At 44.5% G+C, this 16,838-nt stretch overlaps 1 protein-coding gene across 1 annotated transcript; it reads left to right on the forward strand.

Annotated features, from left to right (window-relative positions):
• Positions 1-1,515: 1,515 nt before the first annotated feature.
• SLC10A2 (solute carrier family 10 member 2) lies at positions 1,516-16,511 on the forward strand. Its single transcript, XM_029604542.1, has 6 exons — positions 1,516-2,011; positions 2,395-2,513; positions 4,701-4,789; positions 7,817-7,992; positions 15,014-15,171; positions 15,746-16,511. The coding sequence occupies exons 1-6, from the start codon at positions 1,605-1,607 to the stop codon at positions 15,907-15,909; spliced, it is 1,113 nt and encodes a 370-aa protein (XP_029460402.1). The 5' UTR covers positions 1,516-1,604; the 3' UTR covers positions 15,910-16,511.
• The last annotated feature ends 327 nt before the right edge of the window (positions 16,512-16,838 follow it).

Here is a 16,838-nt window from a genome sequence, read left to right on the forward strand (position 1 = left end):
AGTTTTGTTTGGCTGAGTCCCGACACCAGAGCTGCGCCGGCAAAGAGGAAAAACCAGAAGCAGACGAAGAAACCGGGTTGTCCAAGGTCCCAGGTACAGCCAAAGAGGCTTCAACTAAAGCCTCAGATCCAACGGGAGGGTGCGTAGCGGAGCGGTGATCGGGGTACTCGTGTATTTTTTAAAATCCGCGTGGCGCACACCAGCCTGACGTCTGCTCCTATCTCCCGGCTTTGGCACACATAGGGCTTTTAAAATTCACCTTTAAGTGTGCGGCTGCAGCCAAATAAACCAACTGAATGATAGAAATCATTTGGGAATAAGTGGAGAATAAAACTGAGAATATCATAAAGCCTCTGTATAGATCTATTGTGTAACTGCACCTCGAGTACCGTGTGCCCATCTAAAAAAAAAAAAAGACACAATGGAACTAGAAAACATATAGAGATGAGCAATAAAAATAATAAAATGGATAGATCAGTTCCTTATAAAGAAAGGCTAATGAAGGTCCATTGATTTCGATAAGTCCCTTTACTCTGCCCATTCTTGATGCGTCACCACATAGCCTGCTCTCTTATTTATTTATTTATTTATTTAATTCTTTTATATACCGACCTTCATGACGGGTGTCATATCAAATCGGTTTACATGGAACAAGGGGTAAACATTCTTATCAACCGTTTAACAGTAAAATATTCAGAGGTGAAAAAGTTACATTTAACAAGGAGATCAAACTTGGCAATAGAAGAAAGAGAAGGACAGAGAGATAACCATTATGATTAAAGGGTTTCGCTATGTATGTTGCCAGGTAGTCTTGAGATGTAGAGTTCCTAAAGTGGAAGGATTATGGGAAAGCTTGGCTAAATAGCCAGGTTTTGAGTTTTTTTCGAAATGTTTGTAGGCAGGGTTCCTGTCTGAGGTCTGGCGGTAAACTGTTCCAGATAGTGGGTCCTGCTATCGAGAAGGCTCGTTCTTTGGTGGCGGTGTGGCGTGAGGTTTTGTTAGGAGGCGCTTGGAGAGATCCTTTGTATGATTCTCTGATGGGTCTGGATGAGGTGTGGAGTTTGAGGGGGAGCTGGAGGTCCAATGGGTGGTGTTTGTGGATCGTTTTGTGGATTATGGTGAGGGATTTGTGTACGATTCTATAGTTTATTGGCAGCCAATGTAGGTTCCTTAAGATGGGGGAGATGTGATCTCTGCGGTTTGTCATATCTTCGTATCTAAAGATCCTTGGTGCTTAATCCATTACTTCTTTAATTCTGTTGCTGGTTTGGCTTCTACCACTGAGAGGCTGTTTCATGTATCAAGTTAAATGGGAGTCTTGGTTGCCATAAAAATTAATGTCAATGATATCAGTGATTTTATGGTCCATGCCAAGACCGAGATAGCATTTATGAGTTCAGTTTTTAGAAAGATAAGTCTTAGCATTTATTACATTTTTATTGCCTCTGGTTGAGTTTAAAACATGACGCGAAAAATAGCATTTTCATACATCTGCAAGTAGGAACTGGCTGCTTCTTTTTTTTTTTTTTTTCCCCCGTTGACATTTTAAAGGGCTTTAAACAACAGAAACAACTTTTTTTTGTGAAATACAAATAATCGGTTTCATGGCCGGTAAGGTTTTGAACGCGCAGTCGGATATAACCGAGTCGTACTGCCCTGCCAATGCTACAGTATGCCACGGCACCTCCTGCCTGCTGCCTCCCGACAACTTCAATGCCATCCTGAACACGGTGCTAAGCACGGTGCTTACAATTATGTTGGCGCTGATCATGTTTTCCATGGGCTGCACAGTGGAGATTCGGAAATTCTGGAGTCACATAAAGCGCCCCTGGGGGATACTGGTGGGCTTCCTCTGCCAGTTTGGAATAATGCCTCTGACCGGCTTTGTCCTGGCACTTGCGTTTAACATCCATCCCGTTCAGGCGGTGGTGGTGCTGATCACGGGCTGCTGCCCTGGAGGAACCGGATCAAATATCCTTGCCTACTGGGTCGACGGCGATATGGACTTAAGGTAAGAAAAGCTATTTTTGCATGTTTTAAGCAACATGAATGATAGCTTGCACACTAAACAAAAAAAAGCCTGTGTATATATTTACTACCTGTAAACTAAAACTGTCCACATTAAAGTTCCTGATGCAATCTTTTCTATCCCACTGGTAACAAAACTAATTTGTTGGCAAGAGGTTTTGTATGACCCTGGTAAACAGGAAGATTTAAATACTCCCTATTACAGAGATGCACGTTGAGCCAGCTCGCCATGCTGAAAAAAGCAGGTCAGGCTCGTGGGATAAGGCCATCATTTCTTTGAGGTCTGTGTGTGTATCCTATGACAATGAAAGAAAATACCAGAGCAAAACAGGAGCTGCTGTACAGTAACTGTTCCTTCATTTGCAGTATCAGCATGACAACTTGTTCCACACTTCTCGCAATGGGGATGATGCCACTATGCCTCTTAATTTATACCAAGAAATGGGTGGATTCTAGTTCAATCATAATCCCCTATGACAGTATAGGTAAGTGCGCATGCATTCTCTGTACGGGCTCTAACTTAAGGCTTGAGAAAGGATGAACAGCGTGAGATTGCAAGAGAGGATTGCCATGGTATATAGTAACTTTTCCCAAAGCCACTAACCAAAGAAAAACCTCAGGCGGAAAATTGTCTACCAAATACCAAACAGACAAAACAAGCCTCAGGTGAAAATCCCTCCCAAACAAAAGTACCAAAAGACAAACCGGGATAAACAATTATATGAGCCGATAAACTTATGTCCGGTATTGCTTATCCTGGGAAATGACCATTCAAAGGTACAAACTCATTGGATAGCCAAATACCGCTTTGCTCTATACAACTGATACATTTTTTTTTAATTTTTATTATGCAATTAAAAACTTATTTCTTTAAACACCTACTAGCGTTCATTCGTCTTCTATCTGCCGTCTTGCCATCTGACTTCATCCCTCGGCCCCTGACGCAGGCGCGAGGTGGCGAAACACGGCCAGTGGCGGGCAAGTCACGTTTTGTACTTCTGGGCAAGTTGGTGCTTCTCTCTAATTTTAGAAAAATACGTCCGATGGAAGATCTGTGCACAAGAAATAAAAATAACTGCGATTCAAGTTTCAATACAACTGCCGTATTTTGTTAAAACTCCATCGGGTGGACTACTCTATAAAGATTTCTACCTTAAAACGTTTTTCCTCACAGTAGGTGTTTAAAGAAATGTTTTTAATTGCATAATAGATAAAAATTAAAAAAAAAAAAGTATCAGTTGTTTAGAGCAAAGAGGTATTTGGCTATCCAATGAGTTTGTACTTTTGAATGGTCATTTCCCAGGATAAGCAATACCGGACATAAGTTTATCGGCTCATATAATTGTTTATCCCGGTTTGTCTTTTGAAAATGGTCTACACCAGCATTCTACAGTAAATATGCAGGAGGAAGATGCCTGAAAGAAAGCAGAGAGTGTGTATATCCAAATATTTAGAACAGGCAGACAGTGGGTAAGTGGTGGTGGTGGTGGTGGTGTTAGTAGGTAGAGACAAGATTCAAACTGAGGTCTCCAGGTATAATAGCTATAACATTAAAGAGCTATTCTAATGACCACTCTTGAACCGCGTGTAATAATTTTCATTGTCGCCTAATCTACAATATACCTCTACAATTCTTTATTGCTCCATGTTATGATACACAAAGGGGCAGATTTTCAAAGGGGTACGTGCGTACCCCCCGAAAACCTGCCCCAAGCTCCCCCTGCGTGCGCCAAGCCTATGTTGAATAGGCTCGGTGGCGCGCGTAAGTCCCAGGGCTTTCCTGTGGGGGCGTCTCGGGGGCATGTTGGGGGGGCGTGTCACGGCGGCGCCATCCGGGGGCGGGGGCTGTGGGTGTGGTTCCGGCCCGGGTGCATTTTGGGGGCGTGGCCGATGCCTCCGAAATCGCTCCTGGGCCGTGGAATTGCGCACCAGCCAGTTGGCCGGCGTGCGCAAGTTAGGCAGGCGTAACTTTTCGAACAAAGGTGGGAGGGTTTAGATAGGGCTGGGGGGTGGAAGGAAAGTTCCCTCCGAGGCTGCTCCGATTTTGGAGCGGCCTCGGAGGGAACAGAGGCAGGCTGCGCGGCTCGGCGCACGCAGGCTGCCGATTTTGGGCAGCCTTGCGCGCGCCGACCCCGTATTTTAAAAGATACGTGCAGATACGCGCGTATCTATTAAAATCCAGCGTGCTTTTGTTTGTGAGGGCATAGTTTTTTAAAATGTACTCCAAAGGGTGTAATTTAAAAAAAATGTACATGCTTTAAAACTGGGTTTTATGCATGTAAATGGGCTTTTGAAAATTGCTCTGATATATGCTAGTTTTATGCATGTAAATGGGCTTTTGAAAATTGCTCTGATATATGCTAGTTTTATGCATGTAAATCTTTTTGAAAATCACCCCAGTGGTTTTATGCAAATACTGATCTTTAAAGATTTAGCACCAAATTGAGACAGGCATATTTAGAAGAAGTGTTTCTCTTATTGCAGGGTTTTTCATAGACTGTGTGTATGAAAATAAATCTATAAATATTCACTGGTATCCTGAATCCATGCCAGCTTGTGGCCATTGGTGAGAACCCCTGCAAGAATCACATTGCAGGAGAAAATCAGTATGAAACTCGTATGAAAACCAATACAAGACAAATGTGAATTCTTTGCATGTTCCTCTATTTCAGGCATCTCTTTGGTATCTCTTGTAATTCCTGTTGCAGTTGGCATTTTCGTTAATCACAAATGGCCAAAAGTAGCTAAAATTATAATGAAGGTAAGACTGAAAGCCTGTGACATTACATAATGTTATATATACACTAATGCATGTTTCCAATGCATATTCCTTGTGGATATCCTGAAATACTGACTAGCTGGGGGTGGTCTAGGACAGGTTTGGGAACTACTGCACTAATGCACTCTGTTATATTACCTTAAAGGACTACTTATAAATAGAGCCTGTTTCAGAAGCTCTACCCTGGCCAATGTACAGAGAAATGGACAGCTTCTGTGATTAATTGGTTGGCAATATTTTTTGTCCTCAGCAGTAGCCTACCCTGTCTAAGCTAAATGCAGGGTTGTTCTGGTAATATTGATCCAAACATTAATCTATCATATTTCTTCCAGACAGTGAAAGTAAGGAAGTTTCTTAAAGACGCTGGCTGATCTCCTACTCTAACAGCATCTAGCCTAGCCGTCTTAGAATCGCTCCCTTTATTAACAAGCTTATGAATTTTTGCACACTCTGTTAAACATCGAAACTTTGTAAACCGTTGTGATGGCGAAACCGGACGATGGTATAATAAACTCGATAAATAAATAAATATGCAGAGAAAGTAGCCGGGTGCTTCAAAGCAGAGCCACAGAACCTAATCAAGCGCACATCAGCATTCTTAATAGGATGAACGGTGGAATATAAACCTAGGCAGGTACACAGCACCTGCTTGATAAGTTGAGCACATATTATATAGGCACACTGCTGTTTTCTGGTAGGCTGCATATTGAACTATAGGCTAGTGACCAATAAAAGCCTCAGATTTACAGAGAAAATATTTATTTTTAACCTCAGAACTTTTATTTTTAAGGAAATGATGCATCCAGTCTGCCCAGCAATTTTCATATGGTAGTACTGCCGCTCCGTGCAGGTTACTCCCATGTTTCTGTTAAAGGCAGTAACTGCCGCTCCATTCAGGTTACTCCCATGTTTCTGTTAAAGGTAGATACTGCAGCTCCGTGCAGGTTACCCCCATGTTTCTGTTAAAGGCAGTAACTGCCGCTCCATTCAGGTTACTCCCATGTTTCTTTTAAAGGTAGTAACTGCCACTCCATGCAGGTTACTCCCATGTTTCTGTTAAGGGTAGTAACTGCCGCTCCATGCAGGTTACTCCCATGTTTCTGTTAAAGGTAATAACTGCCGTTCCATGCAAGTTACTCCCATGTTTCTGTTAAGGGTAGTAACTGCCGCTCCGTGCAGGTTACCCCCATGTTTCTGTTAAGGGTAGTAACTGCCGCTTCGTGCAGGTTACTCCCATGTTTCTGTTAAGGGTAGTAACTGCCGCTCCGTGCAGGTTATCCCCATGTTTCTGTTAAGGGTAGTAACTGCCGCTTCGTGCAGGTTACTCCCATGTTTCTGTTAAGGGTAGTAACTGCCGCTCCGTGCAGGTTACCCCCATGTTTCTGTTAAGGGCAGTAACTGCCGCTTCGTGCAGTTTACTCCCATGTTTCTGTTAAGGGTAGTAACTGCCGCTTCGTGCAGGTTACCCCCATGTTTCTGTTAAGGGTAGTAACTGCCGCTCCGTGCAGACTGCCGCTCCGTGCAGGTTACTCCCATGTTTTTGTTAAAGGTAGTAACTGCCGCTCCGTGCAGGTTACCCCCATGTTTCTGTTAAAGGTAGTAACTGCCGCTCCGTGCAGGTTACTCCCATGTTTTTGTTAAAGGTAGTAACTGCCGCTCCGTGCAGGTTACCCCCATGTTTCTGTTAAAGGTAGTAACTGCCGCTTCGTGCAGGTTACCCCCATGTTTCTGTTAAGGGTAGTAACTGCCGCTCCGTGCAGGTTACCCCCATGTTTCTGTTAAAGGTAGTAACTGCCGCTCCGTGCAGGTTACTCCCATGTTTTTGTTAAAGGTAGTAACTGCCGCTCCGTGCAGGTTACCCCCATGTTTCTGCTAAAGGTAGTAACTGCCGCTTCGTGCAGGTTACTCCCATGTTTCTGTTAAGGGTAGTAACTGCCGCTCCGTGCAGGTTACCCCCATGTTTCTGTTAAGGGTAGTAACTGCCGCTTCGTGCAGGTTACTCCCATGTTTCTGTTAAGGGTAGTAACTGCCGCTCCGTGCAGGTTACTCCCATGTTTCTGTTAAGGGCAGTAACTGCCGCTTCGTGCAGTTTACTCCCATGTTTCTGTTAAGGGTAGTAACTGCCGCTCCGTGCAGGTTATCCCCATGTTTCTGTTAAAGGTAGTAACTGCCGCTCCGTGCAGGTTACTCCCATGTTTTTGTTAAAGGTAGTAACTGCCGCTCCGTGCAGGTTACCCCCATGTTTCTGTTTAAAGGTAGTAACTGCCGCTCCGTGCAGGTTACTCCCATGTTTTTGTTAAAGGTAGTAACTGCCGCTCCGTGCAGGTTACCCCCATGTTTCTGTTAAAGGTAGTAACTGCCGCTCCGTGCAGGTTACTCCCATGTTTTTGTTAAAGGTAGTAACTGCCGCTCCGTGCAGGTTACTCCCATGTTTCTGTTAAGGGTAGTAACTGCCGCTCCGTGCAGGTTACCCCCATGTTTCTGTTAAAGGTAGTAACTGCCGCTCCGTGCAGGTTACCCCCATGTTTTTGTTAAAGGTAGTAATTGCCGCTCCGTGCAGGTTACCCCCATGCCTTATGTTAAGGGCAGTAACCGCTGCTCTGATTAACCAGGGATGTGCATTTATTTTGATAGTTGTTTTTTACCAAATTTTTTACGTGCATGTTTATTAATTTATTTATAATCACCTATCGACCGTTCCAAGGTGACGAACAATTGTAAATTTATAATAAGATGAAAATACAAATACATGAAACAGCCAATAACGCGCGCGCGCATGTTATAGAATCGACACGTCCATGGGCGCGCGCCGGGAACCGCTTGTACAAGGACCGAGTGCACACTCCTTTTAGAATCTACCCCTAAGTATAACAAATTAAAATTACTTTTAACATCCAACGATTTTCATTCAGTCACTGTATATCTGCTTAAAGAATCTATAGTATGTTTTCTCAGGTTAAAAACTCAGCTTTTATAAATGGCCTCTCTCTCTCTCTCCACCCCTTACAGATCGGTTCAATAGTTGGAGCGATTCTCATTGTGCTTATGGCTACGATTGGAGGAATATTGTACAAAGGCTCCTGGCTTATTTCCCCAGAACTGTGGATTATTGGAACGCTGTTTCCAGCCATCGGTTTCTCATTTGGTCTCATTCTGGCTCGTATAGCTGGTCAGCCATGGTACAGGTAATGCCTACGTAAGGGGTGCAGCACAGATTTAATTATATAACATAAATCTGGCAAGGGACTGCTAGCAGGTAGATATTGCCCATCACTAACAAGCATGTGCAGCATTTAAAAAAATACCATGTTTTGTTTTGGTTTTTTTTAAACTAAATTATTAAACACTTCAACCAAAATGCAACCAATTATTTCTCCTCCCTGAAATCTAAGCGTCTGAATTTGTCCAAAAAGCAGCTCCAGTGAATAAGGCAACGTTTCTTCCTCCGGTCACTACCCATTAATTTCCCCATCTCCTTGGCTGATTTGGCACTGGAGAATGAAAAACAAGTTGTAGTTGTGGGTTATTCACCTTCGACATGTTTTTCTTATGTTTCAGGCAGTTTGGCACTACCGAATATTAAGGAGTCTTGCTTTGGGGCCCTCTAATTTCTTCTACTGCTGTCTACTTCATTCTCTCGGCTATCTTTTAAAATGATCGTCCACCTGCTCCAGCTCCTCACCTTGCAGATAACTCCTGCAAGTTCTGCTTCTTTCCTGCCCTCGAATCCTCACTGCTGTATGGACTCATCCTGTTTTTATCCCATCCCCTCGGTACTTCACCATGACATCTCCCCGCTCCGGTTCTCCAGCTCCACTTGTGGGAGAAGGCATAAACCAGTGCAAGCAACTGGCTAGCAGGCCGATACAGTAAAGCGCGGCCGCAGTTACCCCATTTCTAACCCGCTGTGTACTCACAATTTCGCCGCGTAAGTCTAACCCGCGATTCACTATCTGTTTTTACCGATCCTTACCGCTTCTTTAACTCGACGCGTATCCCTTTCCGCCCACGGCATGTATATGTATGTAAACGATTCGATTAGCTATTCCCTCCCTTACAGTAAAGTGCGCCCCGACTATCGCCTTTTTAACCTGCTATCTTGCCGCGTCTTTAACCTACTAATTTACCGCCTACCCTGACCCTTGCGTTAGTGTGAACTTAAGCCTCCCAGTCCCAAACCAACCCAATCCACAGAAAAAAAATGCTTCTTGCACTTAGCCACCCAGTCCCAAACCAAACCAACCCAATCCAAGCCCAAGCAGAGAGAGACGAAATTTCACAGTCCTAAACTTTCCCCCAGCCCCCGCTCACCTGCCCTGGCTGAGGCCACGCAAGCCCCCACCAGCAGCAGTCGTAGAAGTAGAAGGGCGGCGAGAGAGAGCGGCTTCAGCCGCCCCGCCGGCGAAGGCGAATACGTGCACGTCTGTAGGTCCAATATGGGCGCTCAAGGCAGCGAAGGCGCATGCGCACACGCTGTGACCTCCAATGTCCAGTCGGTCACGGCGTGTGCGCATGCGCCTTCGCTGCCTTGAGCGTCCATATTGGACGTACAGGCGTGCATGTATTCACTTTAGCCGGCGGGGCTGCTGAAGCCGCTCTCTCTCGACGCCCTTCTACTGCTGCTGCTGGGGGCTTGCGTGGCCACAAGCCCCCATCCCCAAATGGTCCATCTAGTCTGCCCAACAAGCTTATGGTAGTATTTGCTGCACCATACAAGGCACCGGCACCCCTATATCAGTTTCCCAGACCATCAAAGTCAGGACCCTTGTTGATTGCTGTTTGAGTCCAGTTTCCCGTTACCTCTTGCCGTCGAAGCAGAGAGCAATGTTGGAATTGCATCAAAAGTATCAGGCTTATTGGTTAAGGGTAGTAACCACTGCATCAGCAAGTTACCCCCAAGCTTGTTTACCCAGACTGTACAATTCAATGTCCTTGTTGGTTGCTGACTGAATCTAATTCCCCTTTTCCTTTTATGTGTCTTTATGTAAACCGTTGTGACGGTACCCACCTTAATGATGGTATAGAAAAGACTTAAATAAATAAATAAATAAATCTCCCTGCTGTTGAAGCAGAGAGCAATGATGGAGTTTCATCAACAGTATGAAGGCTTATTGATTAAGGGTAGTAACCGCCACACCAGCAAGTTACCTCATTCCCACTCTCTAGCCTTTAGGGATCCAAAGTGTTTATGCCCCTTTGAAATCTTTTACTGTTTTTGTCTTAACCACCTCCTCCAGAAGGGCATTCCAGGCATCCACCACCCTCTCCGTGAAAAAATATTTCCTGACATTGATTCTGAGTCATCCTCCCTGGAGCTTTATTTCGTGACCCCTAGTTCTACTGATTTCTTTTCAATAGAAAAGGTTTGTTGTTGTTTGTGCATCATTAGAACCTTTCAGGTATCTGAAGGTATCATATCTCCCCTGTACCACCTCTCCTCCAGGCTATACATATTTAAGTCCTTCAGCCTCTCCTCATAAGTCATTTGATGGAGACCACCCACCATTTTGGTCGCCCTTCTCTGGAATGTCTCCATCCTGCCTCTGTCCCTTTTAGAAACAGGCAGAAGAACGCCGGCGCACAGCATTTAGGATTGTACAGTAGAGTGGTCCACGAACTCTACATCACTATAAACATAATTGTAACACTATGAATAGTGAATTTTACACGTGAACAGTATCTCACTGGTACAATTGGTCATGACCTACCCCACTAAACAATTGATTGTCTTTAATGATATATTGTAACCGAACCTTTAGCGGCACCTGTTAGAATGTACTATTGTACGCCCTCACCTACATTAATTTATGTGCCTACATGTAAACCGTTGCGATGGTATATGACTTAGCGACGGTATAGAAAAGATTTTAAATAAATAAATAAATAAATATGGACTCCAGAACTGAACACAGTACTCCAGGTGAGGCCTCACCAAGGACCTGTACCAAGGGGATTATCATCTCCTTTTTCTTACTGGTTATTCCTCTCTCAATGCAGCCCAGCATTCTTCTGGCTTTAGCTGTCACCTTGTCACATTGCTTTGCTGTCTTCAGATCGCTAGACACTATCATTCCCTCTCTTGCTCCATACACCAGCCCTTCATCCCCCATTACATACAGCTCTTTTGGATTACCAACCCCAGATGCATGACTCTGCACTTCTTGGCACTGAATCCATGCCGTATCTTTGACCACCATTCAAGCTTCCTTAAATCGTGCCTCATCCTCTCTACTCCTTCCGGCATGTCCACTCTATTGTAGATCTTAGTATCATCCACGAATAGACAAACTTTACCTTCTCTCCCTTCCATAATGTCGCTCACAAAGATATTGAACCGATCCTAACAATGATCCCGGTGGCTCTCCACTTAACACCGTTTTCTCTTAGGAGTAGGTTCCATTTACCATCACTCGCTGTCTTCTATCCGTCAACCAGTTTGTAATCCCTGCCATCACCTTGGTGCTCACTCCCAAGCTTTTCATTTTATTCATGAGTCTACTAAAATCCAAGTAAATCACATCAAGCGCTCTTCCCTGATCCAATTCTAGTCACCCACTCAAAAAAAAAATCAATCAGATTCTTCTGGCAGGACTTTCCTCTGGTGAATTCATGCTGCCTCGGATTGAGCAACCCACCAGACTGTAGATAGTTCACTATCCTTTCTTCAGCAGAGTCTCCATTAATTTTCCCTCCATGAGGTAAGGCTAACCTGCCTGTAGTTTCCAGCTTCCTCTCTGCTCCCACTCTTGTGAAGCAGGGCCAGCACCGCTTTTCTCAAATCACTCTACACAACTCCTGTTTCCATGGATCTATTGAACAGATCAAGCAGCGGACCAGCCAGCACATCTCTGAGCTCCCACAGTATCCTGGGATGAACCTCATCAGGCCCCATGGCTTTGTCCACTTTCAGTTTTCCTAGCTCTTCTCATACATTCTCTTCTGTAAATGGAGTTTCATCTACTCCATCCTTATCCACAGTCTTGTTAACTAGTGACGGTCCTTCTCCAGGGTCCTCTTTAGTGAACATTGAAGTATTCGTTTAATATTTCTGCCATTTCTTCGTCTCTCTCCACGTATTGATCCTAGTCACCTTTCAATTTCACTATACCTCTTCGGACCTTTCTCCTTTCTCTGATGTATTTGAAAAATGTTTTGTCACCTTCCTTCACCTCTTTGGCAATCTTTTCTTCCACCTGACTTTTTGCTTTCTTGATTACTTTCTTCATCTCCTTCAGTTTCACCAGATATTCTTCCCTGTGTTCCTCTTTTTGGGATCCTTTATATTTCTTGAATGCTGTGTTTTTTTGCTTTTATGTCAGTCACCTCCTTTGAGAACCAGATCGGTTTCTTATTTCTTTACTTTTGTTTACTTTTCTAACATATAGATTTGTTGCTTTTGTAATTGCTCCTTTTAGTTTGATCGACTGTTATTCCACCTCTCCCATTTTCTCCCAGTCTTCTAGTTCTACCTCCAGGTACATCCCCATTTCGACAAAGTCGGTATTTTTGAAATGCAAACTTGGGTCTTTATGTGACTTCTCTGTATCCTATTTGCAATGTCAAATCATACCGTTTGATAATCATAGTGCTGAGGTGGGCACCCACCTGGACATTAGAGAGATTATCCCTGTTAGTGAGCAGTAGGTCAAGTATAACTCCCTCCCTCGTGGTTTCCATTCCCATTTGTTTGAAGAGAGCTCTCTGCAGGGCATCCACTATCTCTCTACTTCTGGTAGATTTTTCAGAAGGGATTTTCCAATTTACATCCAGCAGATTAAAGTCTCTAACAATCAACATTTCTCCCTCCTTTCCCACCTTTTGGATGTCTTGGACCAGATCTCTGTCTGTCTAGTTCTTCCATATGAGTCGGAAGCCTGTAAACAAACACCAGTAAAAATGGATGCACCATCATCTTTTTTAAAGATGGCCCATAATGCTTCTTCTCTACCCCATATTCCTTGCAGTTCAGTAGCATAGATATTGTTTTTGATATAAAGAGTTACTCCCCTCCTACTCTCAACCATACTTTCTATCCATTATGTGGTTTCGAAAGAACAAGCGCTACTATTGTTTTTCTTAACTAGGAGTTCAGGGAAGACTATATAAGAAAAGTAAACTCAGGGATGGGTGGGTAGAGAGATAGGGAGGGAGCGAATTAAACAGTTGCGATTACTAAGAGAAAAGTTTAGACTTTTCACCATAGCAGAAGCAGGACTCAGGTAAGTTGCTCAATGCTTAGCAGGACTGAGGTATAATGCTCAATGATCAGCCAGGTAGGACATGTGCCTGGAGATGCTGGCTCAAACTAGATTCTGGCTACCTCCAGCTGTGCAATAGGAGAAAACCCACTTTGTCTACAAAACTTAAATAATGAGGTCCTCTAGAGGTGAAGAGTGGTCTGGCATCTTCTCCAGCAGGTAGGAAGGAATACCTGTCAAACTATCCTAGGACTCCCCTGGAGACAGTGGTATAAGACTCTCTGGTCTTGTGGATATTAGTGAAGGGATCCCTAGAAGCTGCAGATGGAGAAGGGAGTTTCTGCCTGTGATGCTCAAGAGAGTCAGGTCTTGGTGACTGGGGCATTGCCAGCTCCGATGGTACAGACTCCAATGGATGTATGGGGTACACTGAGGGAAAAGTGGGAGGCTCAGCATGTGGAAATAGAGAAAAGAAAAAATTGTGGACAATGTCGGTGATTTGCTCCATCGCTCGTTGAGAACCTCTGTTAGCCGAATAACTGCATATAACCAACTATATTCAACACAATATAGCCTGTTGTGGTGAAACGAGACAAAAAAAAAAATAGATGGCGGGCCTGCTAAGCCAAATATGTCCCCTCTTTTCCCTCCTATCCGAGGATTAAATGAGGGCTAAGCCTACAAGCGCCCCACTTGCTAATCCCCCCCCTCCATTGAAGACAGTTTAAATTTTCAGCTCTAGGTCCGGTCTCTCCCCGTTCCTCTCTCCCCCCACGTCCAGTGAGAATTCTCAGAAATTGGTCTGGTGTCCCCTACCCCTACCCTCACCCCCTACCAATACTTTCCAATCTGTTTAATCTTCAGCCCGGAGTTTGGTAGCTTCCTACCATGATCTGGACCCACCGCGTCTGCCCTCGCTAAGCAGCTACGATGGAAGTGTATATTATACTTGTGCCATGGCTGCTTGGCGAGGGCAGACGTGGCGGGTCCGGGTGGCAGTAGGACGCTACCGCAATCCGGGCTGAGGGTTAAACCGATTTGGAAAGTGCTTGGAGGGCAAGGATTGGGGTGTGGGAGGGAGTGGCAGCCCTGAGAATTTCCACTGGACCTGGGAGAGGCGGAGGGGGGAGAGACCGGGCCCAGTGCTGAAAATTTAAAACTTTCCTCAATGGAGCAGAATTGGAGGGTGGAGGTGGGGCTGCAGCTTTGGCTTAGTAAGGCCAAGCATTTAACCCTCGGATGGGAGGGAGGAGAGGGTTGCGTTTGGCCCAGCAAGCCCGCCATCTAATTTTTTTTAGTCCCATTTCATTACTTAACCAGTTATACTCTTTTCAATATAGCCAGTTAGGTTTAAAGTTGTTCGGGAACACATTCCCGGATAGCTTTAGGCCTAGATGTAATTTTCTCCAGAACGTATCCTCTCCTTGGATCAGTTCCACTCTCCGCATTCACACTCCCGCCCGAACCTTTCGTTTCTCAAGTCGGTTCCTCCTAGATGTCCCTCCCCGGAAAGTTGCACTGTTGGCTTCCGCACAAGAATGATCTTTCTCTCTCTCTCTCTCTATCCATGGTCCCTTACTTTGGAACCCACTTCCACAGGACCCCAAGCAATTCCAGAAACCACTAAAAACGTTTCTGTTCTCTGAAGCTTTCCAGCACTAAGGTTCTCTGTTACCTTCCAGTCTTCACCTTTTCTGAGTCACACAGGTATATGTTATTACTGCTTTATGGTACCGCACTCCGAACTGCTGTGGAAGGGTGGGGTATAAATATTTGTAATTAAATAGGAAAAAAAAAGCTATCCAACCAGAGTGAGCTGCTTATTTGCCTAATTCTGCCCCTCTTCAGAACATCCCCAACACACTCTTTTCTTATCCGGATAAGAAGGGGGAAATATTCAAAATTAACCATCTACGTGGCATTGAGTATTGACCTCCTAGTTATGTGTACTACAACGGGTGTTACAGAACACAGTGTTTGAATCTGTTTTTATTCTTATTCCCTGTAGATGTCGGACTGTGGCCCTGGAGACAGGAATGCAGAACACACAGCTCTGTACCACAATAGTGCAAATCTCCTTTAGCCCCGAAGAACTCAGTCTCATGTTTACTTTTCCACTCATCTATAGTATTTTCCAGATGGCATTTGCACTGATGTTCCTGGGAGGTGAGCAGTAACTATCCTCTAGCATATTTTGCTTTGAAAAACACTTGAATGGTTGAAAGTGATGTTTTTCTGGCATGCGCCACGAGCTCTTAGGGAACTGAAGGGACCCCGGCGGTCATGAATATTCAGCCAGCTACATCAATCACATCTGATTGGCTGAAGATGGGTTGTTTCGTCAGCAAATTCCAATTCCAAAGTAGATCTTAAAAGTTCTAAAATGAAAGAAAAATATGGAAGCGTATTCAATGGAAACAAAGGCCGTCATATAACAGACATTGAGAAGATACAGAATACTGGCAATCCACGGCCATTACGTAGCTCTGACAGCAGGAGGTACGGTAACCTGCACCATCCCTAAAGGCTGTAGCAGAGATTTCCAACCTGGGGTCTGTGAGACCCTCACAGGGGGGGTCTATAAGAAGAGAGGCGAACCCCTACATCGCTAGCATTGCCGGAGAGCCAGCACCAGTCTTCACTACTTAAATAGGAGAAGCTGGTTTTTAGTCTGATATTACGTACGCCCAAGCACTGAATACGTTTCAAACTTGTATTATTTTTTTTTTCTTATTTCTAGGCTATCAGGCATATAAACGATTATGTGGTAAACCACAGAAGGCCATCACCGAAGAAGAAACTATAGAGTCAAAATCAGAATCGCCGCATGGTGTGGTGAATGGAGGACTTCAGCTCAGTGAGAAACAGAACGAAATAACTGCGTGCAACAATGCCAGCTTCTAAAAGCTCTTCACAAACAATTTCTTTTTTTTTTTTTTGCGAGCAGCACTGATTTTATGAAGCATTTAGGCTCCAAAAAAAAACCAAACCAAAATCCCACTGCCTTCTGCTGTAGTCATATCTACTAAACCGAATCAGCCACATAAGTGCTAAAAGACACATTATCTTTCCTTCTAGAAGAAACCTAAGAATCAATAATCTTTCTTCATTGTCCGGGACCATAACAGTTGCTCTAAGAAAAAAATAGCTTGCATTAGCAGCCCTCTCGTTGAGGCACAAATATTACAGGAGCGTATGAGGACCCTACTTTATTCATTTTATTTTGCTGTTCAAGATGTGCACTGGAAGAAAAAAAAAAAAGATTCAGAAGCCTATTTATTAATGCATGTAAAATGTGTTTCCAACTCACATTAATGCAGGCCTTTTAACCTGGTACTCATAAAAGCCTTTAGTGAATACCACATTAAAGCAGGTTTACCAAGGCCAGCAGATCTATTTTTGGGATCCAGCAGTTTTCTTCTGGTCGTCTGTACTTCCAGCTTCATCAGAAACAGGGCTGGGATTGAGCGTGGTGAGCCTTCATTTGCAATTACCTGGGGATTTTTTTTTTCCCCTCTTATTTTAAATCCCCTCCCAGTTTATGTTTAGCCCAATCGTTGCAGGGATAGCCCCCCCCCCCCCCCGAGTCAGGAAGAGGGGGCCATGCCCTATGGGCTCGTTCTGGTGATCACGGGCCCTGAATCTGCCTCACCTGTAAGCAATAAGCATCACTTGCCCCTCTCATCCAGGGGCCGTCAACGCTGCCTCCGCAGCATCCCCCCCCGCCCTGGCGGACCTGTGGGCCTTCTGCATGGCAATGCATAGAGTTTAGCTCCTGAGCCAGTACGGGAGTTGTGCGTTATCCGGTCGGTTACTGCAGTTTCATAGGTTAA

Source organism: Rhinatrema bivittatum, chromosome 5 (genome assembly GCF_901001135.1).
Source record: "Rhinatrema bivittatum chromosome 5, aRhiBiv1.1, whole genome shotgun sequence".
Classification (NCBI taxonomy): Eukaryota; Metazoa; Chordata; class Amphibia; order Gymnophiona; family Rhinatrematidae; genus Rhinatrema; species Rhinatrema bivittatum.

Excerpts from the sequence above, each read along its gene's own strand:
- SLC10A2 (XM_029604542.1), top strand. The coding sequence starts at position 1,605 with ATGGCCGGTAAGGTTTTGAACGCGCAGTCGGATATAACCGAGTCGTAC. Across the intron at positions 2,514-4,700 it reads AATCCCCTATGACAGTATAG|GCATCTCTTTGGTATCTCTT; the intron begins GTAAGTGCGCAT and ends CCTCTATTTCAG. Across the intron at positions 7,993-15,013 it reads GCTGGTCAGCCATGGTACAG|ATGTCGGACTGTGGCCCTGG; the intron begins GTAATGCCTACG and ends TATTCCCTGTAG.